The sequence below is a fragment of the Macaca nemestrina genome, chromosome 5, assembly GCF_043159975.1.
Source record: "Macaca nemestrina isolate mMacNem1 chromosome 5, mMacNem.hap1, whole genome shotgun sequence".
NCBI classification, from domain to species: domain Eukaryota; kingdom Metazoa; phylum Chordata; class Mammalia; order Primates; family Cercopithecidae; genus Macaca; species Macaca nemestrina.
In genome coordinates, this window is record NC_092129.1 from 97,475,094 (window position 1) to 97,499,428 (window position 24,335).

General features: G+C 34.5%; 1 protein-coding gene across 4 annotated transcripts in view; it reads left to right on the forward strand.

Annotated features, from left to right (window-relative positions):
- LOC105496354 (RNA guanylyltransferase and 5'-phosphatase) overlaps positions 1–24,335 on the forward strand; it is a 334,421-nt gene that overhangs the window by 67,516 nt on the left and 242,570 nt on the right. For all 4 annotated transcript variants that reach the window (XM_011766698.2, XM_011766691.2, XM_011766718.3 and 1 more), the window contains exons 7-8: positions 884–993; positions 2,214–2,315. In XM_011766698.2, the coding sequence (XP_011765000.1) occupies positions 884–993; positions 2,214–2,315 (212 nt within the window). The remainder of the gene's footprint in view (positions 1–883; positions 994–2,213; positions 2,316–24,335) is intronic.

Consider the following 24,335-nt stretch of genomic DNA (forward strand, 5'->3'; position numbering starts at 1 on the left):
TTGCCAGAAGGCTGAACGTTGTAGCTTGTAGACTAAATTTTTATTCCCTTATTACATTAACAGCTAGAATTGTTTTATATATTTTTCTTAAGACTGATGCCAGCCTTTTCTGGACCTGAAAAGAACTGTAGCATACATCTAGACTCTTTTTTTTAGGTTTTAAAATTTCCAGAAGTGTTCCTTATTTGTTTGATATTCTCCATCTGCTTTACTTTGCTGTGATATTTCAAAATATATAGTTCTGAGTTAAAAAATTTAGATTAAAAGTTCCATGATGAGTAATATTTTGTTCTATTAATATGTTAATATATCCAATGACTGTGGCTTAGCCACTTTGCCTTACACTCTTACTCTGGTTTACAAAGGTAGAGGTTTTGGTGTTTATCCCCTTAAAGTCCATACTTCACTCATAATAACACAACTCCTTCTTCCTTCTCTCCATTGGTGACTGGTATAGTGTAGGCCTGTTCAAATTCTGTCTTTTACCAGTTGATTTACATAAAATCTTTATGCCTTATTTACTCATCTCTCAAATAAATATAATACAATCTATTTTTTCAGTATTGTAAGGATTAGAGAGAATATTTGCAAGATGACATTCTGCTTGGCTCTCAGTAAATGGTAGATAAATTATTATTACTGTTACGATTTGAGAAGTGCCTGTAGAGTACATATGTATATTGAAGAAAACTATATGCTGGATTTAGGAAAACTAGTGTACAATCCTAGGGGAGTTTATACAGCAGACCATTTCTGTTAGATATATTGACTTGCTAAGATTTGTGAAAACAAACTAATTTATCTCTTAGTCACTTCTTTGTAAATGAAGTTGAACTCTAATAAAATATTTTTCTTTTTCTTGTTTTTCCTTTTTTTTTTAAAGGGCGCTATTTTCTTGGAAGGTGTTACTGTTAAAGGTGTAACTCAAGTAACAACACAACCAAAGTTAGGAGAGGTACAGCAGAAGTGTCATCAATTCTGTGGCTGGGAAGGGTAATAAATATTTTAAAATTTTAAATAAAATTTACTCTTACTTTGCAACACTTAAAATTAATAGAAGCATTGGCATATCTTCTTGGCTCCTTGAAGTTAGTATGTTTGCAATAGAATACTTTAAAGGTGTCAGATTTCTTTCAAGAGAATCAATGCAGTAACCAGACAGTTGAGTCAAAATTAGATGACTCACATATTTTCCTAAAGTAATAGAAAATTGTTTTCACTGACTAGTATTTGTTTCATGTCTTTGACTCTACTGCTACTGATTAATGTTTGAGCTAGTCTCTCAGTTTGTTAAGAGGGAAGAGGTGAAATTTTGATCTGCCTCATTTTCCAGTTTTTCTGTAATCAGAAGTCTAATCAGCTTTAAATATATTCAAGTCGTGGCATTCCCTGCCACGACTTGAAAATATCTTTCAGACGTGTCATAGTGGATTCAGGAGAGCATACATTGCTCTTACCTGTTGCTCTCAGGTCTTGGTCTGTGGTTATTTCTGCTGGTCATTGGTATCTGTGGCAGAGAATTGTAATACGGTTGAATGTAATGAAGAAGGATTATTGCTAAAAATTCCTAATATGAATTCCTAATGGAAATAACTTTTATTACTGTTAGAGGAATATCAGATAAATCATCTAGAAGTAGTTTTAACTAAAATATGAAAATAATGAAGAAATAAGATCGGTTTTAAAGTTGTGTTAAACCTTAATCTTTGACCTACACCCTTGGTTTTAATGTTGTGTTAAACCTTAATCTTGATCTGCATTTCTCCTGTTTTGTCACTTCTGGGTATCTTTCGAGGAGAAAGTTGCCAACCTTGCAGTTATGTCAAGTTGGCAGTGTCATGTTGGAGAAATATGGGGTCTAGAATATCATGTAAGGTAATAAAGCCAAGATTTAAACTTCTTCCTGAAGTACAAGACTTGTAAACATACCTGCTTTACTATTTAGATAATGTATACTAATATTTTAAAATTAGCTCAGTGATTATACTATAGCAGTGGTAATTTAGAACTCTGTTAACTTGTATTCTAAAATGTCAAGAAAATGATAATCTTTTATTAGTATTTTTGTGAACGCAGATGTTATTCCAGTTGACATTAATCTCATGATAGAGAGAACCTTGTGATAAATGTGTGATTCATTTGAGATTGGTTTAAGACATGTATTGCTTTGTATGAATACCAGCCACGATAGTAATACCATGTTCTTCTTTAAGGTCTGGATTCCCTGGAGCACAGCCTGTTTCCATGGACAAGCAAAATATTAAACTTTTAGACCTGAAACCATATAAAGTAAGCTGGAAAGCAGATGGTACTCGGTAAGTTAGACTTCTAAAAAAAATTATACAAATAACCTTAATGCTTGAAGAATATTGCTTTGTTGTTAGGAAAGTTTACACTCTTCAGAGTGTGAATTTCTGATGTGAACAGAACAATAAATGTTTCAAAAAATTATATATTTTTTGTTTTGCTAGTATTCTAAGCTGTGTAGTACATTATCTCTCATTCTGCTAAATTTTTGATTTTCGAGCGTAGCTAGTTTAATATAAATTATAATCAGATGTTAAGTTTGAAAGTGTTTTTCTCTTAATGATACAGTTTTTGGTATGTCTGCTGCCCACTACCTTGTTTTTTAATGATATTGGACATGTTAAAGTTAATAGAAAAATTGCCAGTTTATAATCTAAAAATGATGAACTCTCTCTGATTCATTCTGTATTTTACTTCTTTGAATAATTTGCCTTATTCTCTTTATATACTCGTAAAGTTATTGCATTATTACAACAAAACTTAATTTCAAATTTTATATTTCTAAGTTTTAAGATTTTTAAAATTTGAGATAGGGTCTTGCTCTGTCACCCAGGCTGGAGTACAGTGGCACGATCAAGGCTCATTGCAGCCTTGAACTCCTGAGCTCAAGCAATCCTCCCACCTCAGTCTCCTGAGTAGTAGTTCAGCGTCCTGAGTAGCTGGGATTATGGGAATGTGCCACCCTGCCTGGCTAATTTTTAAATTTTTGTAAGGATGAGGTCTCCTTATGTTGCCCAGGCTGGTCAAGATATTAGTAGAGATTTTATTCTTCCTCAGCAACATTTTACTTTTTTCTTTTGTAATCCATATTTTTTGGATCCATTACAGTTTTGCTATATGTATGTATTCATTCAGCAAATGTTATAAATAGTTGAAATAATTATTTTAACATATTAACATAGAAGTCATTATTTCATATTACAATGTTTTAGAGTAACTAGAAGTACATATATGTTAGCTTTTAAATGTTATTTTGAAGATGACAGATTCTATTTAATTTTTATGAGTTTTGGAAAGTCTTAAGTGGCAGTTATACTCTTTGTATCATGACATCTCCATCTCCATGTAACATGTAGTTACCTTAAAAGATATATATGGAGACAAGAAGTGGAGCAGATATAACTTGGTTTCAATATTAGGTGACTGTAATGATCTAACCTGATATACTTTCTAGAATGTTTAAGTATTTTATTATATTTGATGTTATTGGTAATATGTAAAAATATTTTCATTCATTTTAATTGTCTGCCTCTGTTGGAAACAACTTTGCCCCTTAGTTTAGCATTTTTTAGCTTTTTAAGGGTATTTTATAGGCAAGACAGATGCATTTGACAAAATTCAGAAAAGAACATTAAAAACAGAAGAAAATAAAAAGAAATTTTACCACCTAGAGATTATCACTACCACCATTATGGTTTGACCTTTTTCTCTGGGTTATATGGCAGTTATGGTTTTTATTATTATTATTTTTTGAGATGGGGTTTCGCTCTTGTTTCCCAGGCTGAAGTGCAATGGCGCAATCTTGGCTCATTGCAACCTCCACCTCCCAGGTTCAAGCAATTCTCCTGCCTCAGCCTCCCAAGTAGCTGGGTTTACAGGCATGCGCCACCACGCCTGGCTTATTTTGTATTTTTAGTAGGGACAGGATTTCTCCATGTTGGTCAGGCTGGTCTCGAACTCCCCACTTCAGGTGATCCGCCTGCCTTGGTCTCCCACAGTGCTGGGATTACAGGTGTAAGCCACCATGCCTGGCCTATGGTTTTTATTATTAATGCTTTGTGTACTAATTCAAGTAGTTAAATAACAAGTATTTGATATGTATATGTTTATTTGTTCATATTATTTTGAATTTTCTTAATGAACTAGCCTTAAAAATTAATAATAATGCATAATGCAAAATTGAAACAGTGTAGAACTGAAAAAATGTGCCTTGTGTGCTTGCAGTAGTTATACAAAGACAGGTATAGATCAATATACAGATCATTTGGATCTTTTACCCATTCTGCACCCTTCCCTGTGAATATGTGTTTTTGACGGATAAATGAAAATTAGCCTCTCTGCTTATTTTCAGAATATTAAAACTATATTTAATATGTTGGGTTAGATTATGTTCAGAATCTATTGGTAGTAAGGATGTTAAGGATACTGTTGAGACATATATTTTAATAGATACCTAAAAACAACAAATGGGTTTATTACCTGCTGCTTTGGGTGGAGAACGAGTGGAAAAATGTGAGGTCAAGGTGTCTATCTCTAGGCTTTACACTACAAAATGAACTGAGTATTTGGGATTGAGGCATAAATTAAACCTCTTAGGAGTTTCATATTTTAGGTACTCTTTTTTTTCTGTTAAAATTTATTTTATTTTATTATTTTGAGACAGGGTCCTCACTCTGTTGCCTAGGCTAGAGTGCAGTGGCACAATGATTGCTCATTGCACCCTTGACCTCCTGGGCTCAAGTCATCCTCCCACCTCAGCCTCCAAAGTAGCTGGGATTACAGACATGTGCCACTATGCCCAGCTAATTTTTAAAATTTTCTGTAGGAATGCAATCTTGCTATGTTGTCCAGGCTGGTCTTGAGCTTCTGGGCTATAGTGATCCTCCCGCCTTGGCTTCCCAAAGTGTTGGGAAGCCACCACGCCTGGCCTTAGATATGCTTTACTTTCTGCATTGCTTTCTTCACAGTGTCATGGTAAGCTTTGGGCAAAATAATAAAGCCTGCAAAATTTGTCTCTAGCTTCTGCCATCCAACTTTTGTGGATTTTGTTTCTCCTCTGTAGTTGTGTGCCCCTTTCTCTGTGTCTCGGTATTGTTAGACCCTTAGATGATTGGCTAAAGTAATTTTTTATGAAATAATTGGTTAAGGTGTTTTTGATTGGTAATGGAAATATCTGATTTCTCCTAGAACCAGGCTCCACCAAACACAAAAGGAAAACCCCTGAGTATTTATTGAATACCTACTCTGTTTTAGGATACTTTATTCTGGGAGAGAAAAAATTTTGCAAGGTGTTTCTGGAGCAGTGTAAAATCTGTCTTTTGCACAGTAGGATTTAAGTCCAATAGCATGGAAGAGGGACTTTCTGTGAATAAGGTGAAAAGAGCCTGAGGAGGCTGTAGAATGGTCTTGGAGGCTATGAAATCAGAATAGCTGATTAATAGCTATGAACCCTGGACTCCATTGTCATTAAAGCTATGTCAGGATAGAGTGTAGGATTTCTTTTTATTATCCTTATTTCGTAATTTAATGACAATTTGTTATATCTATTAACAATATTTAAACCAGGGATCTCTGAAATTGAGTGTAATAGGAAACCTGGATATAGTTAACAGTAAAAGGTACTGTGTAAGAATTTTGCATTAGCCTGACCAAGGCCTGAAGGCCTGGAGATAACAGTAAGTAGAGTGACTTTAAAAAAAAAATAAAAAAAAAAAGAAAGAAATTGTGTTTTGCTATGTTGCCCAAGATGGTCTCAAACTCCTGGCCTCAAGTGATTCTCCCCTGTTGGCCTCCTGAAGTACTGGGATTATAGGTGTGAGCCATTGAACCCTGCCTAGAATGCTTTTGACAGGAAACTCTAATGGATTCTAAAACATTGTAGAATAGGGAATATTTCTGAAGTGTAAAGCTGGGTAATAAAACAGAAATACAAAAGTTATTGAAAATTAAACAGTGAGAAATTTATATTAATTGTAATAGGTGAATTGATGGAGACTAAGCTACTGTAGTCTCAGAAACAAATGAAATGAAAGTTTGTTTGATGGACGAATTAATTGTGTTTCGTGTATTTCAATAAACTCATACTTTTAAAAATGAGATTTATTTAGTTTTTATAGTTCTGAATACTTTTGATTGCAGTTTTTGATCTCTAATAATTAAACATTTAAAAAAATCTTCTAATTTGGAATTATGTCAGACTTAGAAAGTCTTCCAAAATAGTACAAAGAATTTCCATGTGCCCTTAACCAGATTCCCCAAATGTTAACATCTTATACTATTACAGTACAATGGCCAAAATCAAGACATTAACACTGATGTATTGATTATTGATGTTATTCAGATTTCACTAAAAGTGTCAATATTATGTCCTGTTTCTGGTCCAGGACCCAATCCAGGATCATGTGTTTCATTAGGTTGCCATGTCTCTTCTTCTTTTTTCTGCAATAATTCTTTAGGCTTTCTTTCATGACTTTGACACTTTTGAATAGCATTGGCTAGTTATCTTGTAGCTTGTCTCTCAGATTGAGTTTGTTTGATGTTTCCTCATGATTCAAGTTGGGCATGCTTGCAAGAACATCACAGTAGTAATATTTGCGTGTCATTTCAGGAGGCACATAATGTTGAATTGTCCTATTAGTGATGATTGTAACTTTGATCTCTTGATTTAGTTGGTGTGTGCCAGATTGATAAAGTTATTTTTGCTTATTATTTCATTTTTGTTTTGTATTTATTATTTTATTTATTATTTATTTATTGATAAAGTCATGTCTGTCATGATAAAGTTATTATTTTTCCTTTGTACTTAAGAATCTGTGAGGGAGATACTCTGAGATCATGTAAATATCCTGTTTCCTATACTTTTCCCCATTATTTTTAACATTCTTTAATGATTCTTACCTGAAACAGTTACCACTGTTATGTTTGCTAAGTAGAATAGTGGAATTCAGCTGTTGGGAAGAACTTTCCGTTCTTTCTCATTTCTTTATTTTTTCTTTTTTTATTCCTATCAGTGTGGACTCATAGACACATATTATATTCTGTGGGTTATAATCTATCTTAGTAATTATTTTATTGTTCCAAAGGTCTCATTTGACCATTGAGAGACCCATCAAGTGAGTCCTGTCTTTTGACATCTCCCCCTCATTTTTTGAGTACTTTCTTGTTTCTGGCACCCCTAGATGTTGCAGACTTATCTTGTGCTTTTCCTACCCCAGCCCTGGAATCAATTGTTTCTCTAAGGAGTGGTATTTAGAAACCAATTTCTACACACAAGTTGGGCTTATTAGTACCGGGATACCATTGCTTCTAGGCCCTCTCAGAAGATAAAGCTAGGAAATGTGTGTGTGTGTGTGTACATAAATACACACCTATATCTGTTTCAGTATCTGTCTCCATCTGTATGTGCATGTATACATTTTTTTTTTTTCAAAATCATGAGTTCATACTGATACTTCCAGTTCTAATGTACTACCATAGGATTTATTGAATTTTTTCTCATTTTCTATTTGTAACTCCTCTCTCTGGTAGGGAGACACTAGGTTTTCATGATCCATAATATTTACTATAATACACATAAAGTAATTTTGGAATTGCTATTCCAAACCACTGTGAGAAATCCATTTGAATAGAGTGTAATATTTGTGAACAGTTGGTCTGACTTTAGAGCCTTAGGGTATATAAAGTATACTGTGTTCCAAGGTTACTTAATTATTTGCTCTCTTCCTGCCAACCCCTTTAGTGTAGATAGTTTTCATTTGTAATACAATTAGTTTCATTTGTTTCTGCTTATATTCTGAGTTTGCCATCATCCTTTGTTGATGTTAATTTTTCTTTTTTCTGAGTGTGTGAAACACTATGGTGATTCTAAAAGTCTACACTCAGTGTAGTTCTGAGTATACTCCAAGAAATGTTACTTTCTCCTATCCCTTTTAACCCTTTCCTGAGTCTACTCCAAGAAATATTACTTTCTCCTGTCCCTTTTAACCCTTTTAACCCTTTCCCTTTCTCTTTTCATTCTGTTCCTACCCACCCGCTTAAGTAACCAGCCTCATCATTTTCTGATTTACCCTTCTTGCATTTCTTTTTGTACAGATAAACAGATGCACTTTTCCCCTTTCTTACAGGAAAGATACCATACACTTTAGAATTAGTCTTTTCACCTTGCTTTTTCCATTTAACAGTATGTTCTAGAAACCACTGCATTTCACTTCACAGATACCATCCTCATTCTTTTTTTTACAGCTGCGTTGTACTCATTGTGTGAATACATAGTTTATTCAACCACTCTCCTATATGGAGATATTTAGATCGTTTCCAGTATTTTGTAATTACAAATGATGCTGTGATTAATAACTTTGAGCTGACTTTCCCCACCTAGGTTGGGGTTGAAAGCCTAACCTCAGGGTCAGTTTCTAGAAAGAAGGATTGCTGAGTTGAAGGCTAGGTGTATATGAAGTTTAATTAGATACCACGAGTTTCTGCTTCAAAGGGGTAGTGCCAGATTGTCTTCCCACAGGCAGTTTGTGAGAATGCCTGTACCACTGCAGCCTTGCTAACAGAATGTTTTGGCAAATTTTTCAATTTTCATCAATCTGGTTAGTGAGAAATGGTATTTCATTCTCGTTTTAATTATGAATGAAGTCGAACATCCTCTCATATGTTTAAGGGCTATACTTATCTTTTTTGTGAATTATCTGTCCTTGTTTCTTTTCTATTGTCTTTTGACTTTGTTCATGTTGTTTTTTTTGCCATACAAAATTTTATTATTTTTATGAAGTCAAGTTTATTAATTTGTATTGCCTCTTGATTTTGATTTATAGTTAGAAACCTTTCCTTATACTGAGATTAAAGAAGAATTAATTTTCTCATATTTCTTCTAATATTTGTATGGTTTGATTTTTTTAATCTGGAAGACTTTTTAAATTATAGGCAATCTAGCATTTCTATATATTTAAAAACTCCTTCTATTGTCATTGTTATTATTATTACTTTGCTGTGAAGAATTGATATCGTAAATTCATTTTGAGTGAAGACTATCTTCTAAGATTGGAACTGAGTCATGATGATTCACTTTGAAAGTATGTCATCCTGATAGTGACCACCTTGCCTGTGTACTAGGTGTTAATATACAGAAGGCTTATTTTAAATTTACTATTCATCAGTGTTTTGTTATTTCTTTGCAGTGTCTTTTACAGTAATGGAAGGCTTTTAAGATGAGAAATGTATGGTTTTGGTAGGAGTTGAGGAGTTGAGTTGAAGTCAAAAGGAAGGCCTAGTATCTCTAATTCCAATCCACAGGCTTCTAACTTAACTTTGCAAAGAAGGACATGGATTTACGAATGTTTTATATAGTGTGTGCTGTGCGCCTACTTCCCAAATGTACTTCAATTTTTTTTTTTTTCCCCGTAAAGAGTCTGGGCTCCTTCCTGTTCTTGTCTCTACAACTCAGCCTGTACCCGAGTGGTATTAGCTATTCTTATATTGCTTTTCTGTGGAGGAAAACAGCTTCTAGAGCTGAAATCTTAAGAATGTTTTGGGAAGATCAGAGAGCTTCTTTAGAAAAAGTTTCCAGGCATTTAATCATACTTAGTATCTTATCTTAGTTCATTTGTGCTGCTATAGCAGAGTACCTCAGATTGGGTAATTTATAAAGAACAGAAATTTATTTTTCACAGTTCTGGAGGCTGGGAAGTTCAGAGTCAAGGTGCTAGCAGGTTCAGTGTCTGGTGAAGGCTGCTCTTTGCTTCCAAAATGATGCCTTGTTGCTGCGTCCTCCCATGGCTGAAGGGGTGAATGCTATGTGCTCAAATGGTGGAAGAGCAAAAGGGCCTAGCTAGTTACCACCAGCCCTTTTGTAAGATCGCTAATCCCATGCACGAGGGCAGAGCCCTCATGGCCTAATCACCTTCTAAAGGTTCCATCTCTCAGTGCTCTTGCACTGGAGATTAAATTTCACCATGAATTTTCAAACCGTAGCACTTGTTTATATTTTAACTTGTTGAATTTTTGAATTTTTAAATTTTATTTAACTTTTTCCTGAGCTTTGAAAATTATTTCTTGTTACATTCCCCACTTCTAAGACTTTAGTAATTCACTAAATTATAGTTTCTGTTTCTTGGATTCCTCTGTGTGTCAGGTACTGTGCTAGGTTCTGGGGAAACAGCAGTGAGCAGTGTGGACACTGTCTCTATCTCATAGAACTTGCAGGTAATTATTTAACTAATAATAAATTATTTGGGGATAATTGATTAACAGCTTGACACAAATTCAATTTAGACCTTCAGCACATATCTCATAGCCAGATAAATTCCCAACTGATTAAATAAGTGTAAATAAAGTTTATTTTCTGAGAAAACAAGATAGCAGAATAAATTAGGTTAGATATACCTCTGCCACATGTTTCCTTAGCATTCTTTGGATATTTAGGTAGTTGGATCTTGGGTTTAGGAGAAGAATGTGGATTGAAAGTACAGATTTAGGAGACAATAGCATGTGATAGTAAGACAGGGATATGGACAGGCTGCTGAGTAGAGGAAGCAATGGTGACTGAGCGTAAGGGAGGTGGGTGAAAAGCAGGAGAAATATCTGCCATTCAAGCTGAGGGAAAGTAAAAATGTCTCCAAAGAAAGGTTAAATCTTATAGAGAATTAGTAAGCTAAGGAGTGAAAAGTGTTTGTTGAATTTAGCAACAAGATATTTTGGATTGGGTTGGGATGTTCTCAGTTTTTGTATAGTATAGAGTAGGGCAGTGGGAGTAAGTTGAAAGTGATGACACTTTTCCTTTAAACATTTCCTCTCTTTTTTCCTTTGGCTGTTGTTAACAAATGTCTCTTCTGAGGGAGATTCCAAGAGAGCAAAGAGAACGTTATTAAGAGTTAGTGAAAGCACCTTATTTCATCCAAGAGACAGTTATGGCAGGGCATTTTACCTGTCAGTGTCTGCCTCCCTCCCTGCCTGCCTGCCTGCCTGTCTGTCTCACATTGAAATTCAAATGTGAGATAATTGGCAATAAATGTTTATTAACTTGTTTATTTGGAATAAAAATGAAGTTGGACTCTTCCTGTCAGATAGTGGGACTTTCGATTTGGCTGAGGTTTTGATAGTGAGAGTTGGTCAAATGAGTATTACATAGCAAGCATTTTCGTGTAGATTAAATCAGCCAAAACTGCAGTTTTGGGATTTTGATGAAAATAGACTTCAAGCATTTGATAAAATAAAATCATTTTATTTAACCATAATATTGGTGAAGGTGTATTGAAATATAACACTCCCTCTGCCCCCTCCCCCCACTTTCAGAGTTAAACAAAATGATTCTCAATGAAAGACTCACAATTACATTTGATAGTCACTTCATATGTCTTTATGCCTCCTTGATTAGATTGTCCTTCAATTTTGTTGAAAGCTGCCGAATAATCAAAATTTATTTTAAAGGAGCTCGTTGAACTTCTGACAGTTCCTAAAATACATTAAACTTTTTTCTTAATATTTCTTTTGTCTTCAGCACTCTTATTTCATTATTTTCATGGCTCTCCCCAGGAGGGGGGAGTCAGTTCTACTTGAGTATAAATGCAACACCAGGAGAAGTGATACAATGTTACTACAGTTACAGTTGGAATTGAACTGTCTTGTAATTGTGAAATACTGCTTTTTCACAGATATTTTGGGAAAAGATAGAATTTTATAATAAGGATTTATCTGTGTACTTAGTTTATTAGCAGACTTTGTAATGCAGTTAAATAAATTAAGTTTTCAAAATAAATTAATTCAACATCCATTGAAAGTTGTGAAGACTTAGAACTATATAAAAATTTTAGAATTAATTTTCACGCATTTTAATTCTTTCTGCTGAGAGTTTGAGTACTATACATTTAATTTCAACTGTTATTGAATCAGTAGGTAAAAACCAAATGTTTTTAACAACTACTGTTGTAAAGCAAATAGTAAAGTAAAAGATAATAACTCAGATTATGCTTGACGTAGGAAAAATGTAAGGCTATGGGAATAATGTAATAGACCAACAAAAGGGTTGGTGCTGTGGTTGCAATTTTTACATATGTATCTATAGCTGTATTTATATCTGTATTCTTTGACTTACATATTTATATAATACACACACATATACAAGCAATCCTGCTTCAAGAAAAACTGAATATAAAAGGTAAATTTGGGACTTGCTTTATAAGGAAAATTATTGCAGGGAATAAAAAAAGTCACTTAGGCATTTATGGAAATGTAATTTATATTCAGCTTTTTATAACACATTTGTTAAGTAGGTGAGATACATTTGCAGAATATTTCTTGAAGGAAATTATAGACAGGTTTATTTTCCTAGATCCTGGTCTGGGGATTTCCTCTCTCCCTCCCTCCTTCCCTCCCTCCCTTCATTCATTCAGAAATTATACTGAAAACTTATTTACCTCTAGGGCGCTGTGTTAGGTGCTGCATGGATTAGGACTGCTTAAGACAGAATCCTCCGCTTTAACTTGCTGTAATTCAGCTTTAACTTTTCATTCTAAACATTCTCTGTAAAGGACCTAATAGTAAATATTTTATTTGTGGGTTTTGTGGTCTCTGTCTCAAATACTCTGCCATATAGCACAAAAGCAGCCATATCCCACTGATCTTACATAAACCAAATGATGTATTTCAATAAAATTTGGTGGGTGTATTTCAATAAAATTTTATTTACAAATTAGCAGGTCACATTTGGCTTTTGGACCATAGTTTGACAACCCATCATTGAATACATTCTCCTTAAAAGACGGTCTTTACATCTTAAGTGTTCTTTCTTTGTAAGAAAGTGTAAAAAGTGAGCTTAAGGTAGGGAAGCATATTAAATATAAAGATTTTTTAAAATTTGCTTTTTTTTACATTTTGAAGTAAGATTTCTTCCCATTAATTGTAAGTTCATGCTAAGCCATTGGTACTTTGACAAGATTTTTTATGTAATTTACTAAATGTATACATTTGAAAGACAAGATTTTTTTCCTCATGAAAATCATTCCTATGCCTTTGTTAGAGCAGGGTGCTCAATGTATGGTCATACTATATGTGCCCTGACAAATACACTTCGTGACTTGTGAATAGCATATAGAAATAGCTGTTGTGTGGATAAACTGTAATATGTTCAGGCAGCTTCTGTATTTTCTGCTGTAACAGTATTTATTTATTTATTTAGAGACAGAGTCTCACTCTGACACCCAGGCTGGAGTGCAATGGCGTGGTCTTGGCTCACTGCAACCTCTGCCTTCCAGGTTCAAGTGATTCTCCTGCCTCAGCCTCCTGAGTAGCTGGGACTACAGACGCGTGCCTCTACACCTGTCCATTTTTTTGTATTTTTAGTAGAGACGGGGTTTCACTATTTGCCAGGCTGATCTCGAACTCCTGACCTCATGATCTGCCCACCTCAGCCTCCCAAAGTGCTGGGATTACAGGCATGAGCCACTGTGCCTGGCCTGTGAAGGTTTTTATACAGAACCATGCAATTACCCCAGGTGGTTAGTAGCTTGCTTGGGTCCCTTGATATGTATCTCATTAATAATGTTTGTAGCATATGTTTATTCTAATGACTGGAGCTGAATGTTCAGACAGGTATAGTGTGGATAAGGTAATGCGATGCTAGACTAGAAAAGTTTTACATACTGAGAAGAATATTAAAGAGGTTTCAGATGTCTCTGGAATAATTTTCAGTGAACTACAAACAAAAAAGTGTATCTTACCATTTAGGAACAGAATGAGTCAAATTATGATCAATTAGGTATTGTGTCTACTGCTTTCATTTAGATTTGTTCACTTAGCTCTTTATAAATTTCTTTTTGGCTCTAGTTTTCTTTTGAAAGCAAAGTAAATGGCTCCTGATATGTAACATAAGAACTGGAGATGAAATGAATATTGGAATTAAATAAGAATTTATCTCCTATCTTATTATTTACAAATAAATATCAGTTATAGCCATTATATCATATCTAGTATTTAGGAATTCAGCAGTAAATAAAGTTACGTCTGGGAAGGACTTTTACTTTTTTAATTGTTCTGGGGAAACTTAGAGTTTTTGTGGAGGTGTCTGAGGGACCAGACTCTGGAAAAGTAAAATATTTGTTTCAAATCATATAAGTAGGTAGTGGCAAAATCAGCATCATTCTGTATTCTAGTACTTGGGCTTTTACAGTTAGGTTTAAGCTGGGCATGGTGGCTCGTGCCTATAATCCCAGCACTTTGGGAGGCCGAGGTGGGTGGATCACTTCAGGTCAGGAGTTCGAGACCAGCCTGGCCAACATGGCAAAACCCTGTGTCTACTAAAAATAGAAAAAGTAGCCGTAGCCAGGCATGTTGGCTTGCACCTGTAATCCTAGCCACTTGGGAGGCTGAGACAGGAGAAACGTTTGGACCCCGGGAGGCAGAGGTTGCAGTGAGCCGAGATTGTACCACTACACTTCAGCCTGGGCTACAGAGCAAGACCCTGTCTCAAAAAAAAAATAAGTACATAAATGAATAAATAAATAAGTAAATAAATAAAAATTAGGTTTAAGGTAGTTTTTCCTCATAATAATGGGAATTATACTAACTATACTAATTTTAGGACTCAATCAACGTTTAGTATCATACCTCTGGTGATAACCAAAACTCTTAGAGAGAATGTAGGCCAGATCTTGTCATTTAAAGACTCCAGCCCTGTTTTTAATAGTAGTTTCATCAGAACTATAGTTAGGGATCCAGTCCAGTTTCCTTGCAACTGGGTAGAACACAATAAAGCTCCTGTGTTTCTTTTATCACGGGGAAGTGAGACTACCAGAGAATATTTAAAGGTCAACTCAGAAACACTGTTTATTGATCTGAAGCTACGTTTAATGATATGTTGTGGTAAATTGGTTCAAAAAGAAGGACTCTTTGACTCCCTCCCCAAGCCTAAATCTTTCTTTGAGTCCCCCTATATGGAACAGATAAAAGTAGTAATGCTTTGGTTGCGGCAAATTGAGGAAAGCATATGGGGTTGCATTCTGGCGTGGCATCTGAGGTTACCGTGAACCTTTTTAGGGCAGCATTTCCAGTTTACCATCATAGGAACCTTTTATTAAAAAAAAATTCAGAGATTCAAATTCATTAAGCCTGGATTGGTTCTGAGAAAATGCATTTTTGAAAAGCACCCCAATTATTTGTGATTTTTAACGTGATTTGGGAGCTGCTATATGTAGTGCCTCATGGAACAAAATTTAAAAATCAGTGACCTAATTCAAAGTACTATTTAGCCAGCCATTGAGTTAAGAATATACCTGAGAATTTCTCCATTAGTTGGTGGAGACCCACACAAAATGCTTATTAGTACATTATTCAATTCATATTAGTTATTGTTGTTATAACTGAAGACTGTTTTGAAAACCATTATTACATGGGAATCAACATTGGTTTCCCAGAGTTCACTCAGAATTCTTTTAGGGTGTGGTATAGTTATTGTACAAGAAGAAAATTAAGTAAAGGCAAAACAATCTAACATTTTAAAACCAAATCTTTGAAATGCCTGTTGGCTACTAGTCACATCTTTAGGATTTACTAAAGGATAGAAAGGTCCCTTAAATAGTAGTTTCTTTAATCAAATCCTAAGTATGAGAGTTTCTACTGGTTAATAGGGATACTATCTTTGAAATGGTATTTAAAAATAAAAATTAACCAAATTTATTACCTATTACCAAAATCTGGCTAGAGAACTCTTAGAGCTAAGCAGATACAGATAAAACTTTGGTTGCAAACATAGGTGCAGCCCTAAGTCAGAATTTTCAGTTGTCCAGGTTCTGGGGGCAGCAAACATATGAAGCTTTGAAAGATTAAAACAAATTTTTCATTAATATTTTCAAACTTTTTTTGCACTATATAGAGCTGGGCTACTGGACCCAAACAAATGAGAAACAAGGAATATATGATAAAGAGATTGAATTTGTCTCTTTGTTCATTCATGTAGTTGACAAATATTTATTGAACATTTACCATATGCCAAAGATTGTGCTAGCTGTGGTAGGCTTAGCAGGTAATTAGAACTAAACTGTATGATGATTATGATTATTGTTTTTTGAGACAGGGTCTCTGTTGCCTAGGCTGGAGTGGAGTGGCACACTTAAGGCTCACTGCAGCCTCAACCTCCCACCTCAGCCTCCAGAGTAGCTGGGATTATAGGCTTGTGCTGCCACACCCAACTAATTTTTGTATTTTTTTCTCGTTGAGATAGGGTTTCCCCGTGTTGCCCAGGCTGGTCTTGAACTCCTGGGCTAAAGTGATCTGCCTGCCTTGGCCTCCCAAAGTGTTGGGATTACAGGCCTGAGACACTATGCCCAGCCAGGATTATTTTTGTATGCTGCTTTTTATGTTAACATGAGTATATTTCATTGTTATGACATGTATTTTTAAAGTGACTTAATTGCTGCCAAGAAAAAAATAGTTTACCCTCAATTATAGGGGCATTTAGACTCCAGTTTTTCATTGCTGTAAATAACTGTACTGATCTTCTTATACCCATCTTTGCATAAATTTTGACAAAAATAGTATTACTTAGATATAGTATGGAAACCTTTGAAGTCCTTGATATACCTTGCTAGAGGTTGTAGTGATAACGCCCCCAACAGCAGTGCTCGAGTGTACATCCTTGGAAATTTGGGGTAGTTTCACTTAATATAAGTAATGTAGCCAAGTTGACAATTGGAAAATGAATTTTTTTCTTAAAATATTTTATTGATGTAAAAATTAAAGGAAAATGAATTTTAAAATTGCTTTGATTAGCATTTTTTGAATACTAGTGTGGTTACACAAGTTCATTCTGTATTTTGGCTAGCAGCAGTTATAACACGTAATACTTGTTGAACACTTAATGTGTATTAGGCTATAAGATAGCGTTGTGAATAAGTAGCTTTTTCAAGGCCATACACACAGTTATTGTAAGTAGCAGGACTGGGATTTGAATTTAAGTGATCTGGCCTCAGAGCCCAGAATCTTTTTTGCCAGGTCATGTCCCCATTATTTTTTCAGTATTTTGATAGTTATTTTTACTGTTTTATTCTAATAGATGAATTTTTCTGTCTTAAAATATATGTATTCTGATAATGTCTTCCTTATAAAACATTAAAAAGAAATTAAAAAGTTCTTCCTGTGAGAACTTTTATCCCACCCCTTGGGATAATCAATATTAAGAGTTGGGTGTTTGGTTTCTCGAGACATTATGCCTTCATCTCCTTACCTGCTGTTTTCTTTCCTTACTTTCTGATCCTCCACATAATGGGAATGATATATGCTGTTCTCTTATAAATAAATAATAGAAAAAACTCTATCAATGGTTTTCAAATTGCTTTGTGATGGTAATTCAAATTGCATTGTTCCTTTCACTTAATGGGATAATAAATATATTTGCAGAAAGAATATTTACTGCTTTAATAGATAACTATTAAGCTACTGTAAGCTTTAGAAGGTCTCAAAGACAATACAAGACACTAGAGGAAAATAAAACTATAATTCCTACTCTCAGCAGGAAAATGAAGTACAATTTAAGATGTGGTAAGAGATATAACAAAACTATGTGTAGTACCAGACAACTAAGTAAGAGACACCAAAGAGCTAATAAAGAGCATTACTTGATACTCTATATGAAATATGACTGCTCGTTTTGATTTTTAGAGTGTAGTATTGGGTGTTCATAGATGGATTTTTAAATTTTATATAGGAAATAAGTAAGGCACATTTAGTATTGAATACTGATATTTATTACTGAGTAGTGCTGCTGACCAGATGGAAGAACATTTGCTCCAACCCATCTCAGCAGTAGAGCTTAACTGTTAGATGAGATGTTAACTGGATTTTCATATTTTTTTACGATTCTGTGATACTTTCTTAACTCATTATTTGCTCACATACTTTTATTCATTATGTGTGATTATGGAAGTGGCAAATACTGGCTTGGATAAAAAAGGGGAAAAAACTTGATCCTCTTTGTGAATCAGTGAAAAATTGTTTGAAATAATTATAGTTGATTTTTCTAGAATGCATGCTTTATACAAAAGAAATTTGAAAGTAATCAGCCAGTCAGGGACAAATGTAAAATAAAACAAAACTGTAAAACAAAACAAAACTTTTGGGAAAATTCTTTTGATATTTTCTTTTCATGAAGATGGATTACTTTATAAAAATTAAAATGTTTTTTACATGCCTCTGTGATATGTAGTGCTGCCCAGAACATGTTAAGTGGCTTTTAAATTTTATTCCATATCAAGGTAAATCTTTAGAGCAATAGATGTGACATACCCTGATGGAAGATCACTTAAAAGAATGCTATATTTTGCATATTTAACTTGTATGGCTACAGAGTTCTGAAAAGCATAACTTGTTACATAAATGGTAATTAAAGCAAATGAGTATATCATTTGATTTTATGCTTTGAAGTCTAGTGAAGACACTGTACATTCTCATTATGAGAGCTACCTAATCTGAAAGTAACTAATTAAAATAACCAAGAGAGGCTTCTTATATACAGAACTGGTGGATTCATGAGATTTATTTACTAATATTGGAACTAATTACCTGATCTGTGCTACAAATAATAAGTTTGCAGTGTCCTGTTATTTTGCAAGCTTTTCAAATTCTGTTAATTAGGTCAAGATCAATGAGTATGTCTATATCTTACTAAACCTATTTTATTATTACTAGTAGTAGTTGAAACTTTTTCTAACTTGGACTTGATGAGCATTTTACTAAAAATTTCTTTTTTGCCTGTGATTCTGGTCTTATAGTGAAAAAATGATAATGTCTTAAAAATGTGTTTCCCCATTATAAAAGTAATTTGTATTCATTGTAGAAAAGTTAGAAAATGAAGATAAGGAACAGGACAAACATGAAAAACATCCGTAATTTCACCAGTTAGAGATGGTTGCTGCTTACATTTTGGTGTGTATGCTTTTAGACTTTTCCCTCTGTCTATATATCTTTTTTGTTTCGTTGACTAAATGGAAAACATATTCATTCCGCAATTTTTTAAGTGTCTATTATGTGTCAAGTACCATTCTAGGTGTTGCAAATTATAGTGACCCTGCTATAATGGAACTCTCATTAGGTGAAATATGTTTTCTATACAAACTGTTCAGTATATTTTACTTATAGTTTAGTAACATACTATTTTTGCTTAATATATCCTAAATATTTTTCTACTTCATTAAGTATTTTTCTATTAGCTGATTAAACATAAAATTATTACCTAGTTAAGATAATAACACATGTATACATATATAACAAACCTGCAAGTTGCGCACATGTACCCTAGAACTTAAAGTATCATAATAATAATAATAAATATATATATATGTAAGAACAGAAAAAAGAACTCCTGACTTTACTCACAAAATCAGTCATGCAAAATGTTAGCTTATGAGAAAAACAGATACATTGTGTCAATTTTAATGTAATTACCAGCTTGTACTGACCTGGTCTCTCACAGTCTTTTCTGGTTCTTTAGATTTTGTGTTCATTTTCTGTCTTCTGATCACCTTGTCTTTTAGCTCAATCTTGTTTTTATCACCTTTTATTATAAAACAATTAAAAAAATGTTAAATCAAATAATACTGGAAAGCTTACAATGGAGGAAAGCTAGAACCCATTCTCATCCCTTCCTCCTCTCAGTCTTGCTCCCTGAAGGCAACCACTTTTAATTATTTTTATTTTCAACTCTTGTAAGTACCCCCAAATCTGTAAATAATGTGTTTATATCATGGTCTATTAATCACCTTTATGTGAGTTCCTGCAGATGTAGCTTATCAAAGTCTCTGTGTCCACCTTTCCTTCCTCTTAGTCCAAGAACCAAGAAATAAGTTTCTCTCTCCTTTTTTCCTGTCTCCTGCCAGTGAGCTGGCAGGGGAGTCTGGGAAGTGTAGTTTGCGTGCTTCTCAAACCAGGTTACACCAGAGAGCACACAAGTACAGGAATGGGAATGACCACCAAAGGACAGCTAACTTGCCCAAGGTTCAATGTCATGACCCCTCTACCACTGCAGGTAAAATGTTCCTATTGTTGAATTTAAATATTTTTATATGTCTTTACAAATACCCTATTATAAGTGTTTTCAGGGTTTTAGTAATTTTATTTATTTCAGTTATCTTTTTGTTATCCCAAAGACTTTTCTTTCTTAGAGCCTTCTGTGATTTCCTTCCTCCATAAGACTGTGCTTCCAACTGTTTTCCTGGTTGGATCTAGCATTCTGGATTCCATCTAACTTTTCTTTCCTTCCTTCTCCTTTATTTCTTTTGGTTTATTTTTTCACTTTGTAAGGATGTCTCTTTAAGTCAGTTCCTAAGAATATGCAGGAAGTAACCCATATACACGCCTGGTTTATGAAAACACTATTGCTCTGGCCCTATATCGAATAGTTTGGCTGTATATAAAATTTTAGATGGAAATGATTTTCCCTCAGAATATTAACAATCTTGTTTCTTTATCTTCTAGTAACCTCTGTTACTGATAAAAAGTCTGTGGGGTTTTTTTTTTTTTTCTTTTTCAGATTCTAGTTTTTGATAAGCGGTCTACTCTCACTACTGGAAACTTTTAGAATTATTTTTTATTTTTGTCCTAAAATTTCCCAGTGGATGTGTATAATTATTTGTTGTTATTCCTTCCCCCTTACCTGGCTCCCTCAGTTGATTGTGATGGTCAGTTGTGATGATGATCTCTTTGGATCTGAAAACCTGGGTTCTTCCATTAAGGGAAATTTGATCTCATCTCTGATACTTTATTTCCTCTGTTTTTTTTTTTTTGTTTTTTAAATTTTCCCTTTCTTCTTAGAACTATTGGTTATTAGACTTCCTAGATTCTTTTCCATGTCTAATCTTTTGTCTCATAATTTTTACCTTGTCTGTTTTTCAACTTTCTAGGAGGTTCTCTTATTTTCTTCCTTTCCTTTTGTTGAATTACTTATTCTGGTAATTATGCTTTTAATTGTCAGTAGTACATACATTCTTGTTCTCTGCCTGTACCTTTTCATGACAACTTGTTCTTGATTTATGGATAACTTCTTGAATCTCTATGAGAATACTAGTTAAAAGCATATTTAAAGTTTTTTTTCTCTTCCTTGAATCATCTTTCTTCTTTATGTTTCTAGTTTCTTCAGATGTGTGGTGATCCTTGGTTGGCAGTGCATTTGAAATGAGGCAGAGAAGCTGCTTGGAAGCTCTGCGAATGTGGGCTGGGTTTGTCAACTTCTGACCTTTGCTTTATGATAAGCGGTTGTGCTTGGTTGCTCTCCCCTCACTACCCATTTGGTTCAGTTTCTTTTTCTTTCTTTCTTTTTTTTTTTTTTTTTTCTATTCACCCTCCCACCCTGTTTCAGTTTCTTTAGAGAAAAGCTCTCTGATTTTTCTTTTTTCTTTTTTTTGCTTGAGGAATAACCTGTGTATTGTGTGTATGAGTTGTGAGAATTTAATTGTTGTACATAGCTAAAAATAACTAATCCCTCCTTTTCAGTCCATATGTCACTGTAGTCCTCCTGTGCACTTGATGTTTCTGGGTCTGGATCTTCTTTGGGATTTTGTAAAATAGGCACCTCCATCTGTGAATCGTGCTACCTCTGTGCATGCTTCTCAGCACTTTTCAGTACTTCTCCATCTATTTCTTGTCACCCAGAAATTTAGTGAAATAGTACATCTGCTGATGCTCTTTTCTCCTTCCCTTCGTTATCTTCATTGTTATAACCATTTCTAATAAATTACCCTAAAATTACCCCAAAATATAACAGTTTAAAATTCAAATATTTACTATCTCATAGTTTCTTGGGAGCAATGTAGTTGGGTGAGTCTTTTTTGTTTTTCTTAAATCCATCGCCTCAAGCATTTATCCCTTGTTACAAGCTATCCAATTACACTCTAAGTTATTTTGAAATGTACGATTAAGTTATTGTTGATGATAGTCACCCTATTGTGCTATCAAATAGTAGGTCTTATTCATTTATTCTTTTTTTTTTTTTTTGGTACTTATTAAGCTGGGTGATTCTGGTTCAGTGTCGTCTAGCAGATTGCAGTGAAGCTGTTGGCCAGGGCTATTGTCATTTCAAGGGTCCACTTCCAAGTTCACTCATATGGTTGATGGCAGGCCTCAGTTCCTCAGCTGGCTGTTGGCATGAGACCTCCATTTCTTGCCAGTGGGGAGGAAAAACTTTCCTGTGCCCACTTAGGTTCAATAGTTAGGGGCCTACAAATTAAACTGACAAAACATAGATTAGCAAGAGAAAAAACAAAGTTAGTTTATATGTGTATGGAAGTACACAAAAGAAGTGGCTTACAAGATGGTTGAAGTTAGTATTCCTAACTTAATGGGACTAGCCTTACAGTTTGTATTCCTAACTTAATGCCTCAAGTTTGTATGTCTAATTTAATGGGGGAAAGGGAAGGTGGAAAATAGGCTTCAGTATAAGAAAAAAATGGAATTCTTTAGGAAGGATAAGTGGATTTTTACAGGAACAAATAGGAGTTAAGAAATGTTTGTTTTTATGGGGAGAATAGTCTTTTCCATCTTCTTCATGGCCATAAACTCCTGGAGAGGGGATTTATGATAGTTTTACTCTCAGTCTTCTTTCTGGGAGTGAAGCCGCCTAGAAGAAAGGATTTATGGCAGCTTCATTCCCAGAAGTTTCTGCTCTTAGTCAGATAAGGAAAGCTCTGAGAAGCCACTTTTCTGCATTTGTTGACTCTCAAATGTCTTCTGGTTAAAATAATCTTCATACCAGCTCTGGGGTTCTGAGTGGGTTCTCACAGCTGCCTGAGTGTCCTCACCATATGGCAACCAACTTTACTTATAGCAAATGATCCAAGAGAACACCCAAGATAAAAGGAGTAGTCTGTTAATCTAGCCCAAGAAGTGACATACAATCCACTTCTGCCATATTGTATTTGTTGTAACATATAAATCTAGCCCAAACTTAAAGGGAGGGGAATTAAGCTCCGTCTCTTGAGGTTAAGAGTGTCAAATAATTTTGTGGACTTTCAGGACATACTTTTAAAGCCATCATATAGCTTTATACTTAAAAAAAAAAAAACTCTGCTATTATTTTAATAGTGTCTTGGGAAGAATCATTCTATTGTATGGAACATTCCATTGTATAAGTGCATCATACTTTGACAATTTCTGTGTAGTTGTAAATTTAGCTTGTTTTGAGATTTTTGCTTTTATAAGGATACTATGATAATATTATTCTAAATAACTTTTTTAAATGAGTAATTATTCACCTGATAGCTTATTATAGTAGTTTATTGCCGTGGTCTATATACTCTAGAATGCATTTGTGGAAATACACATACATTTTCTTTAGAGTAAAATACTCCAGTGTATTTATTATTGTAGCAGTGTTTGTAGTAAAATGTTTTAAACAGCATGTTCTGAAAAAATTAATGTATTTTAATGATTTTTTGAATAGATTGATCACTGAACAATTGTCACTTTTTTTTTGAGAAGGAGTCTTGCTATGTCGCCCAGGCTGGAGTGCAGTGGTCGGATCTCAGCTCACTGCAAGCTCCGCCTCCCGGGTTTAAGCCATTCTCCTGCCTCAGCCTCCCGAGTAGCTGGGACTACAGGCGCCCGCCACCTCGCCCAGCTAGTTTTTTTTGTATTTTTTAGTAGAGATGGGGTTTCACCGTGTTAGCCAGGATGGTCTCCATCTCCTGACCTTGTGATCCGCCCGTCTTGGCCTCCCAAAGTGCTGGGATTACAGGCTTGAGCCACCGCGCCCGGCCACAATTGTCACTTTTGATTTCATTTTGGGATCTTACGACTTCGCTAGATGGCAGCAGAGGACCAGGTTTAATTCAGGCTGCTTTTGTGAAGCAATAGAATTCTAATGGTATCCAGTGCATTGGACATCTATTTTGTAATACAATCCAGAATATTAGCTGGGGATTATTAAGAATTTAGTAAGGATTAGTGGGATCATGTATACAACATTACTGAAAGCATAGCCATTTTGACAATGTTGGTGTGTTCTTTTGTGCGTTGCATCTGAATTATATTTGCAAATGACCTCATAGTGCCATTTTGGACCTTTTTTGGTAAAAACAATGTAGCCATATTGAAGTCCTTAGAAGTATTTTTTCTGCATCAGGAAACTGAGACATTCTTATGTTGAAATCTCAGAAGGAAAGAATGATATGAAGATTCTCTTTTATCCCATTTGGAGTTTTTTTTGCTCTTAATTGTGTTGGGAGCAAAGGAGTCTAATAGAAAAACATGATGTTGGAATGTAGCTCTTTTATTTATAGACTGAAATTTTTGTTCATGGGATAGAAAAGTTATTTGATTTGTATGTG